Source organism: Cyphomyrmex costatus, unplaced genomic scaffold (assembly GCF_001594065.2).
Source record: "Cyphomyrmex costatus isolate MS0001 unplaced genomic scaffold, Ccosl1.0 scaffold1947, whole genome shotgun sequence".
In the NCBI taxonomy this organism is placed as follows: domain Eukaryota; kingdom Metazoa; phylum Arthropoda; class Insecta; order Hymenoptera; family Formicidae; genus Cyphomyrmex; species Cyphomyrmex costatus.
In genome coordinates this window covers 9,388-20,902 of record NW_017275984.1, presented here as the reverse complement: position 1 = coordinate 20,902, position 11,515 = coordinate 9,388, and the positions used below count along the sequence as shown (strand labels likewise).

The 11,515-nt window shown below is 35.1% G+C and overlaps 1 protein-coding gene across 1 annotated transcript; it reads right to left on the bottom strand.

Annotated features, from left to right (window-relative positions):
- Nucleotides 1–2,164: 2,164 nt before the first annotated feature.
- LOC108772963 (sodium channel protein 60E-like) lies at nucleotides 2,165–8,331 on the bottom strand. Its single transcript, XM_018538641.1, has 3 exons — nucleotides 7,860–8,331; nucleotides 2,594–2,682; nucleotides 2,165–2,185 (listed from the first exon to the last, which is right to left on the bottom strand). The coding sequence occupies exons 1-3, from the start codon at nucleotides 8,329–8,331 to the stop codon at nucleotides 2,165–2,167; spliced, it is 582 nt and encodes a 193-aa protein (XP_018394143.1).
- Between the last annotated feature and the right edge of the window lie 3,184 nt (nucleotides 8,332–11,515).

The window sequence follows — 11,515 nt, the reverse complement described above, 5'->3', positions numbered from 1 at the left end:
TTAAAATGAGAAGGTAAATAAGCCTATGTGAGCCGTCACAAGTTGTAATGTGTGTATGAAATTGTATTCTTCAAAAGAAATAAAATACAGACGTTTCGACAATAGATTTTGTCCTCTTCATGTGCCAATATTATATTCCGGGAATTAGTGTTAGTTGTAGTAATAATTTACTTGATTACATTGAATTTCGTTGAAGTCATTATTATTGAAAATTGTTCTATCTCGTCTGTAATATCTAACATATCCAAACTATGATGGCAGTCACTAAGAATAAAATAGAAATAATAAAGAAAGAAAAAGATTAAAAATTGATATTATTGATTCTAATGTAGTCATAAAAGTTCACTCTTTTTTGTTATATAATATTTTTAAATCGTTTTTAAATATATGTTTGTAATATATTTGTACTCTAAAAAGTGATATCCGAATAAAATCATATAAAAACGAAAAGTTTCAGCCATGTTCAAAAAAAGATACTCAAAAATTTAAATCTTTTTATCTAATAATAATATATTACCACGAAAAGTAACTGATATATTATTAATTAAAGGTGCTAGTTCAAAGTAAACATATTTTTCATCACGCGTGCACGTAATGTGCCCTATACCGCAACGCTTTTGCGTGCAGTAAATAGCCTCAAGCCGTTGAGTTATTTCTCTACCCCCCACTCTTCTGCGCAAAAACGTTGCTGTATAGGGCACATTACGACAACCACTTGTAATGAAAAATTCTATGTGTAGCGAGTGGGGGCATATTTGTTTATAGGTCGACACGGGCGCGCGTACGCACTTGCTTCGCTCGTGCGGTCGCGCCCGTTCCGCGCTATAAACAACTATCCCCCACTGTTACACAATGTACTATAAAGTGTATGTAACTTTCGGCCGATTTTCGAATCGTCTCCGCCTTCCGCTGTCCCTCTCACCTCTAAATGTCGCTCGAGCGGCATATACCGCGCGCGGTGAGGTGAGAGGGACAGCGAAAGGTAGAGACGATTCGAAAATCGGTCGAAAGTTACATACACTTTAAATATGTTTACTTTGAACTGGCACCTTTAATTAATAATATATCAGTTACTTTTCGTGGTAATATATTATTATTAGAGAGATTTAAATTTTTGAGTATCTTTTTCTGAACATAGCTGGAACTTTTCATTTTATGTATATATATATATATATAATTTTGAGCTAAAAAACCTAAGTTTTATCTTGACGAACCTACTAATTAGGAGAAATTATGAAAGTCTTGTATACATTAATTAAAAATAATCTATTTTCTTGTAACGTAAAAAAATTACATATCGAAGCAATATCACTCACAGTAACGTTACAAATTTAACAGAATTTCTTTTTAAAAATTAAAATTTACAGGGTTGGGTAAGTTAATGTTTTTTTTTAACTGAATAAAGTTAAAGTTAATAGCTTTACAAAATTAATAAAGTTAAGTTAAAAGTTGAAGGAATAAAAAATTAACTTAACGTAAGTTAAGTTAATATTGAATTAACTCAAGTTGAAAAAAAAGTTAATTTCGAAAAAAATTATTTTTTAGATTAAAATGTCCTAATTTTTCTTAAAATGAGATTAAATAACTACAATATAGATTATTAGGTTTACTTTTTAATAAGTCTTAAGTCATAAGAAATTGATCAATTAAATTCGAATAGAGAAGAATATTTGACTGTAATTAATCAATTTCTTATGACTTAAGGCTTAAAACACTTATTGTAGATCCGGACTAAGGTTTATAACATAAGGCATAACCGCATAAGCCAATTAGAGGGCCGTATTAGCATCTTAAGAAATTACTTAAGATGGCCTTAAAATATGAACAGAATATACGCTCTTAGGACGGAATCCGTAGACGTTACTCAAGATTCGAGATGGTATTAAACTAGTGCATGAACCAATCAGAGAGCCGTATTAGCATCTTAAGACATTCCTTGAGATTTAGACTATGTTCGGACCATGGATTCCGGCCTTAGTCTTATTATATCTTATTACTTTCTAAGATATTTAAAAGACATAAAAGAATTTTTTAACTTAAAAAGAAAGTTATAAAGTTAACGTTTAAAAGTAACTTAGTTAAGTTAAAATTTAATGCATTTAAAATTAACTAACAGTTAAGTTAAAAGTTATTAACTTTTAACTTTTTTTTAACTTTTAACGTTTTAACTAGTTATTACCCAACCCTGAAAATTTATAATGTAAAATTATAAATTTTTACATTATTGTACATAAATTTTTTTTATGATAATAAATTAAATAATTATTATGAAAATTATAATAAGAAAAGAAACAATCTGAATTTTCTCAACAAAATAAATGTCCACAGATATTACTTTTAGGTTTAGAAATAATGTCCACGTAATATATTCTAAATAGAATTAGCAAAACGTGACAGAGGGTGAAATACATTCTAATAAGATTATACGTCCCGAAATTATTTTATGTAAATAGAATCAGTAATAGAATGTTAAGTATATTTTACTTCTGCTTAACGTTAATTAGGAATTATTTACTTGTGTCAATTACGTATAATGAGTAACTGTCCAGATTCATGTATAAGGTTTTAAAAAAATAAATATCAGTAGATTTACCTTATATAGACAATTCTGAAATCTTAGCCATCCTTCGTAATCAACGCAGCATTGAATACACTTATCGCAATTTCTATCTGGAAGATCGTCTGTAAGCATGTAAATACGGTGTTTTATAAAAAAACATCGACAATAACAGGACTACGAGCCATAAATTAAATATTATAAATAATAAAAGTAAAGTTTCAATTTAAACCATAAGAATTTAATGACATATTATATAACGAAATAACAAAAAGATAAATAAACAAATATAGGCAAACGTTTCGATCCCTATCGGGTCATTATCAATGCCATAGTATATAAAGACATAAAAAATATTGACGCATATAAAACAAAAGATGTATAACTAATAAAACGCATATCAACCGATAAAAAATTAACAGACGTGGGTAAAACTTCATTTCTCTCATTTGTCGCATGTCAATTGAAACTCGAATATTAAAAGCATTTCTTGAAAATCGTCATATATCTCATTAGTCGCATGTTATTGAACCTCGAATATCATAATCAGTTGCAAGTGTAAATAACAGTTTAAGTGTGCGTAAGAGAAATTGCATTATCTGTTAAAAAATATATATATATCATGTAATTACAAATTGAAAAACTCGAAGTATTAAATACAATCATATATATGCGTGTAAGAATAAAATTAAAATTTTTGTATTATATAGCGCATATTATATATTATATTACTCAACTTAATGATAATTAAAATTAAGATTAAAAACACTTCAAAAAACAAAGAATAATAGCGCGTACCTTAGTCATTTGGTTACTTGAATTAAATTTTACAGATATAAATGTGAACAAAGGAAAAACTCAGTGATGTTAACAGTTTAATTACCGAAAACAGTTTAAATTTAAAAACATTTGGAAGATGACAAGGAAAGAGGTTATCGAGAGGAAGGGTAGTTAAGAGAAAAAAAGGGGGGGGGTTTAAAATAAAAATTTGACATTTTCAATTTAGGAAAAAAGGTATATGTGTGTAATAAAGAAAACATATCTCTTATCCATTAATATAAATAAGTAATAAAGAATAAATAAAGAAAAGTAATAAAGAAAACAATATTTCATTCGTGGATTATATTTGCAAATGTTAATGTACCAATTTATGTATAGCCAATTTTGAATAAGTAATGCAATTAATCCATATAGTCAACATTAGAAGCTATGAATATTCACACAATATTGAATACTTTAATTAATTAAATTACAAAATTGTATGTATTTAATTTTGAAAAGTTTTACTTGATTTTTTGACCGAAGATACAAAAGAATATACAAAATAGTTTGCCAAATAAATTATTAGGTGCTTGAATTAATTTTTGCTGTTGACCCCGAGAGAGGTCAGTATTTGTGTTGATTCAACATGACCGAAAGTGACTGCTTATGTATATGAAAATACCAGGGACCGAAAATGACGATTATTTCCAGATTTTTGATTAAAAAAATCATTGACTAAATGTTATCGTATTCCTATTTTAAATACACCAATATTATCCTTGAAAGCTGCACTATACAATTTGATTAGAATCCTTATTTTTCGATTTTTTTTTCAGAAAAGGATGTTTATAACGATTACAGGTAATTTTTTGTTTTCTAGTCGGCGATAACGATTATCGGATAATTTTTAAATACCGATTGCCCCATAACGATTATGAGCTGATTTAATCATTATCAGTCACCAATAACGATTATCAGCTGATTTGATCGATATCAGTCATCGATAATGATTATCAGCTGATTTGATCGATATCATTGCTGCATCAATTTTTTTACATAGCATGCGATTGCGCATTTTCTGAATAAGTTCCTGCTTTAGTTTATTGTTATATTTTTCAGCAACGTAATCCATTATATTGTTGTAGCCCGCGAGTGCTACCACGATTAAGTCTCGCATTTCAGCCTCGCAACGAGCTGGCGGAAATGCAAGATTATTACCGCAAAGCAACCTTTGTATTTCGGCATAGCAATGACTTGCGGAAATGCAGGGTTGCAAATTCCATAGCGTGCGCGGACAAAGATCACCGATCGAACGCAGGCAATGTCCGCACGCATATCGAACGATTATTGCTAAAAAGCAAATCTTGCATTTCGACGGGACAACGAACTGCCGAAATGCAAGAAGACAAAGTCAGCATTGCACACGGCACGCATGCCGCTAGTTCGATGACTCCACGACGCCTATATATTCGGCGGTCTAAGGACTGGCGATATAGAGACCCTCTAATCAGAGTCGCGAAATAACGTCAATAAGGTTAGGTCGGCGATACCATTTTTCAGCAAAAACCGGAAGTAGCGATTATAGTTGATTATAGTACATTGTGTAACAGTAAGGGAAAGTTGTTTATTGTGGGGACGGGCGCGACGGCACGAGCGAAGCGAGTGCGTACGCGCGCCCGTGTCGACCTATAAACAAATATGCCCCCACTGTTACACATAGAATTTTTCTTTGTGTAGGGCACATTACGTGCACGCATGAAGAAAAATATAATACTACTGCACGTACGAGCACCATCGCAGTTGCAATAAAAATACTATGATTGTGATACATTAACACCTAATACATGTGGATCTAAATACAGTTATCAGAAAGAAATTACATTATTATATTTTTTATATTAATACTGTATTTCATAAAATTATATTTTTTAGAATGACTAGTTCTGCGCCAGACTGCAATAATTCTTTAAAAAAGGGTTATATTATGAAAGTCTTTCCTCGTAATCCTGAAAAAGAGCAAAATAGGCAGCGAATGTAGGTCGACTTAAATTTGATGCCATGACTATTTCCGGTTTTTGCTGAAAAATGTCAGCACCAATCAAAATTGGAACCGTTATTTCGCGACTCTGATTAGAGGGTCTCTATGGCGATAGAGTCTTGTCATACATCTAAACGTACGCGCGTCGCGAGAGCCGAGTCATATTACATCCGCGATAACGAGTGTCGCTGACCGGTCTAACAATAAGTCACGAGCGAGGACTTTATCCCGAGTATTATTCTTTTAATTAAATTCAACTATTGTAATCAACTACTCGAATTGTAACAATCAAAGTGTAATCTTTTAATCGGGTAATTATATCAATTAAATAAAGGGTTAAATGTAACTAGTGGTAATAACCACTCGAAATTGTAATTGTTATAATAAATAAAAGGGGTTATTTTAATAAAAGTGTGGTGCAGTGAGTGTTTGTTCTACGACCTTGACACTTTTCTCGTTTTCCTCGTGAGTTCCAACCCTTTGAGCGGATCGAATCCCAAAATAATATCTTGTTGCACCGAGAGGTACAACAATATTGTGCGATGTAATTGGATCTTTGTCCAGAGCTTTGAATGTTGCTTCCGTAAGATATTTAAATTCTTCAGAATCGAAGAAGGAAATAGGCAGATTTTTCTTTGTAACGAAATTGATGCAATTTTTAATAAAAGTGTCTTCACAAACCTCAAACTGAACTTTCACAACATCAGTTTTTCTTTTTTTGGTGCTACTGCATTCTGCACTGGCCTCTTCTCTGTTTTGTTTTTCAAAGTACTTATACATTTCATTATGTTTCTTTACAAGGTGTCTTTTAAGGTTCGTGGTTAATTGAGCATTATAACTACCACCACAGTTCTTGCACTTGACTCTGTTACCGTTTACGACGAAAAACTTTCTTATAAATATATTCAATTTGCGACCCATTGCACAACTGGTATTACACAATAGTTTAAATTAACGAAATATCTATTAACAAAATTTAAGCAAAATCACCAAATAATCAAAATCCGCAATAATATCACAAATCATCAATGATAATGTACTCTTTGTAGACTCTGTAAGAATACAAATACAATCGTTATCAGACGTGCATATAGATCTATCCGCTATCTAATAATTGTTATCGGTGACTGATATCGAAATCAGCTGATAATCGTTACGGGTGACTGATAACGGTTAAATCAGCTCATAATCGTTATGGGGCAATCGGTATTTAAAAATCATCCGATAATCGTTATCGCCGACTAGAAAACAAAAATTTCCTTGATAATCGTTATGGGAAGGGACGAAAATAACTATCAACAAATAATTTTTATTGTATAATTTATTGCATATAAATTATAACGATTATGATTCCTGGAAAATACTATCAATAGGCTTTAATAATCAGTAATGTACCACATAATATTTGATCGGATGTAAAGAACACAATTTTTTATCGCGAAAAAATGTCTAATTTCGTACAAAAAAGAGCATTTGCGGGAACTTTTCTGTTTTAACCTCAAAAAATCTGCTGCTAAAAGTCATCGTTTGGTAGTGAAGGCTTATGGGGAGCATCCCAAGGAGAACGAGACAATCAAGTACCATGTCAATTTGACGTCATATTGATCGAATTTAGTTATTTTTTGATTATGATAAAAATTTCTATTTCAAATGACTTAAAAATGACTTTATATTAACTTTTTTTTATTGTCATCCTTTTTATTTTATCATCTGAGATCGAGATTTTTATCATGAGATCAAAAATGACTAAATTCGTTCAATATGATGTCAAATTGACATTATTTTGATTGTTTCGTTCTCCTTGTTCTATCTGAAACAACTTGCAGAGATTGGTTTAGAATATTTAAAAACAACGATTTTGACGTGAATAATAAAAAACGCCCTGGTCAGCCGAAAAAATTTGAAGATGGAGAATTGGAGGTATTACTTCAAGAAGATTCATATCAGACGCTCAAAGAGTTGTCGGAAACATTAAATGTCTATGTGTTAATTGTTAGCAAATGTTTAAAAGCAATGGGAATGATCCAGAAATTAGGAAATTGGGTCTCACATGAATTGAAAAAAAGAGACATTGCGAAACGTTCAGCTATTTGTGAATTGCTGCTCCAAAGACAAAAACGAAAGTCGTTTTTGCATCGAATTGTGACTGGCGATGAATAATGGATTCGTTATGACAATTCTAAACGCAAAAAATTATGGGTGCATCCCGGCGAGAAACAGCGACAATTAATTAAAGCACCTAATATATGAAATAGAATTCACGCAATAAATATTATCTACAACTTTTAAACATCCAACATTAAGAATCATGAATTTTAATTAAATCACAATTACAATATTGAAAAAGTGAAATTAACAAATTTTTTCAGAGTTTCAATTGACGAGAAAGTCAACTTTAAATTGATTCGAATACTTCAAGTCGCTAATTCAATTACTGGCAATATTATTTCACTAAAGAAATACTAAAGAAAGAAAGACTAGCATGCTGCAATTTTTACTCACCTAAAACTACAATATGCGACAGATACTCTGGCGGCAGCGCATACATATGTTTCTTGGTTTTTACCCCGTTACATTTGAGTACTCGAATCTCTCGATTGCCGGTCCTCACCGATACTGTGACCGGCGCCGGTGGACAATCTGGGCGCATTTGCTGGATCGATTGGATTCTACTGTGTTCCCTTGGGGATTTCTCCTGTGACTTCTCGACACGATGTTCCCGTAACTCGCGCTTATCATGTTCCTCAGCGGACGTGACATCGTCGCCGTCATGATCGTCTACCACCCCGGAGTCATCCAAAGATGACTGCTGATTGCTATTATTGCTGGCTTGTCTGGAATGTAACATACTTCTATTTGGCGCTAACCGATGAACTGTATTGGGTTCCAGTGGTCTGGAACTAATATTTTGAAGCGGCAAGTGAGATGGTCGTACACTAGAGTGCCTGGGACTTGGACTTGGACTGGGCGTCATAGACCTGTAATGAAATTCGATGTTATCTATATATTTCGGAGAGAATTTAGTATTTCGTCCAAAAGAATCGATTTATCTTTTAATAAAATATAAATAAGAAATCGAGTTTTTTAATGAAAATGTGTGTATGTGTACATGCATATGTATAATATATATACATATGTAGGAGTTTAATATCACCAATAAGCGTCGCGTGAAATCAGTTGGTAACACGCAGTGCCGACGGGATATATCGATGTTACTAGCTTTAATCGATAACCGCCGAAAGCGCCGCGACCGGAAGAAGCCATGCGTATTGTATGCACGAGAGAAAAGAAGACACACAAGATTCCGGTGTAGAAAAGCAAGCGGACGCACGTACAAGTTTATCTCTGTATTTTGATATTAATAATATACATATCGTTATAACGTGAATTCTGTGTGTGAGTTTCTGTGGCCCTGTATATCCCATAGATTTTGGAGGCTCGTCTGGGATACAGGTAACAGAGCGGTGTTGTTCACGAATGGTGTTGTCCCAAGCTGTGTGTGGTGCAACACGAGTGAGTCGTTGAGAAGCCATTGTCGGCTGTGAGGAAAGACAGAGAGAAGACGCTGTGAGTTGTGAGGATGTCGGACGAAACTACCAAAGACGCGATCGACATCGACTCCTTGACGTTAGACAAACTCAAGGAGGAGCTGCGAAAGCTGAATATGAAGATCAGTGGCAGTAAAGCCGTATTGCGAGAAAGATTAAGGGCCGCCATTTGCAAGTCGAGCAATAGCAAGCGTGCCGATGACGAAGACGACGAAGATGCTGGTAACGAAGACGGAAGCACGAGTGACGATTATGCCGAGGTGCAAACGAAAAACAGAAATGACGGCGTCGGAAACGCGCGATCGATGAGGAGAGCAGCGACCATGTCCGTTCGCCCTCCTTTGTCTTTTAAGGACATTGAAGACGCCATACGAACATTTAGCGGAGACGGAAAACAAAATGTCCGTAAGTGGCTCGAGGAATTCGAGGAGGTTTCCGAGGTTTGCGAATGGATCGAGTCGCTGAATATCATCTATGCTAAGAAAATGCTGCGAGGTTCCGCGAAATTGTTCGTTGCCTATGAACAATGTTCCAAAACGTGGAAAAAATTGAAGTAAGCTTTAATTTTGGAATTCGGAGAAGTAGTGGATAGTAAGCGAGTCCATCATGAATTATCCCGAGTGAAAAAGAAGAATGACGAATCATTCCAGGAGTACATGTATCGAGTACTGGAAATCGCAAGCCACGCTAACATAGAATTGGAAGCTAAAATTCATTATATCGTCGATGGAATTCCGGATGACGCATTTAACAAGAGTATTTTATATAATGCTCGCACTATAAGGGAACTTCGTGCAAATCTGGTGCAGTACGAACACGTAAAGAACAGCACGACGCAGAACAAGAAGGCGTTTCATCAGGCGCGAAAATCTCAGCAGACGAAAACGGAGAAAAAAGCAGATGGAATAGCAGAAAAAGGCCAGCCGAAGGATAAATCCGAAAAACGATGCTTCAACTGCGGCGGAAAGAACTACTTGAGCGCGGATTGCCCTCAAAAGGACAAGGAAGCTAAATGTTTCCAGTGCGGTAAATACGGACACATTGCGACTAAGTGTAGCAAAGAAGACGATAATGTAAATACTTGTAATGCGATGGTGCGGTCGGACAGGCGAGTATATAAGACGGTAGAGATAGAAGGTAAACAAATAGTGGCGCTGTTTGATACCGGTAGTGATGTGCATCTAATGACCGCGAAGCAATGTGTTAGGTTAGGTCTTCCCGCGTTGACAGGTCCTGCGATTGTGTGTAAAGGTATAGGAACGCACGCGGTTACTACGTTAGGCAGTTTTACGACTAATGTATTGATTGATAATGACACTTTTGAACTTGTCGTACACGTAGTATCAAATAATTATCTCTGCCACGATTTAATCCTAGGATCGGATCTTTTTTTTTAGGGTGCGCTACGATAAAGTTAGATGGTTCCTTAATGTCGATAGAAAAACGAAAGAGTGACGCGGTTGCGACGAATGCCCTTGACGTTCCTGAAATATTCCAAATCAGTGCGATAGAAAATTGCAAATATCAAGAAAATACACAAAGCCGAGTAAATGTCAATAATATAAGCAACGATGAACTAAAGTTACAAATTGAGAAAGTAGTTAATGAGTACATGCCGCGGGCCACCAAACAAGTCGGAATCAAGTTAGATTTAGTTTTAAAAGACGACGTACCGGTGTACAAACGACCGCGCAGACTCGCGCCGAAAGAGAAGGATCAAGTGAATGAACACATACGCGAGTTGCAGGGAGGTATTGTTAGGCCGAGTGTATCGGAGTATGCGAGTCTGGTCCGGTGGTACTAACAAAGAAAAAAGATGGCGGCACACGTCTTTGCGTACACTACCGCAAACTCAACAGGAAAATTGTTAAGGACTGATACCCCTTGCTTTTGATTGATGATCAGTTAGATTTACTGCAAGAGTCGATTTTCTTTAGCGTGCTAGATTTGAGTAATGGTTTTTTTCACGTACCGGTCGGCGAGGATAGCATCAAATATACCGCGCTTGTCGTCCCAGACGGACACTACGAATTTTTGAAAACGCCTTTTGGCTTATGCCAGTGCTCAGAATTAGTTGCACATTTCGGGCCGATTTCTGAGGCGACGCCTACTGTTTCCCCACTACCACTCGAGCCTCGGCGGCCGAGCCGCCGACCGCTCACGTGATGCTGTGCCTCAGAAGCATCGCGATACTTTCCAGGGCTGCGTTCATAAAGTTTACTCTTTAACTCAGAGTTAACTAGAGTTAACTCTATAGCGTTCAGAAACTCGAATATGACCGGAAGCATGTTCAGAGTAAACCGTTCTGTAGAGTAGCATAATAAGATATCTTATTATCATAAGATTAAGTACGAGATCGAGTCGTCCTTTCCGTTATCCGCGAGCGGCAGCACTAATTAGCAGGGGTAGAGGCATTGTTCTTTCTCCTTAGTCAGTTGCAAATACAGCACTCATTAGAATAGACCATACGCACGTGACTCGAGAAATTTATACCGTTCTTTATACATATATATATATATATTAAGTGTTATAAATATAATACAACCTTGTATATCTACCTTCATTTTTCTTAATAAATTTACAACAATCTGGTAGCAGACCGTGGTTGTT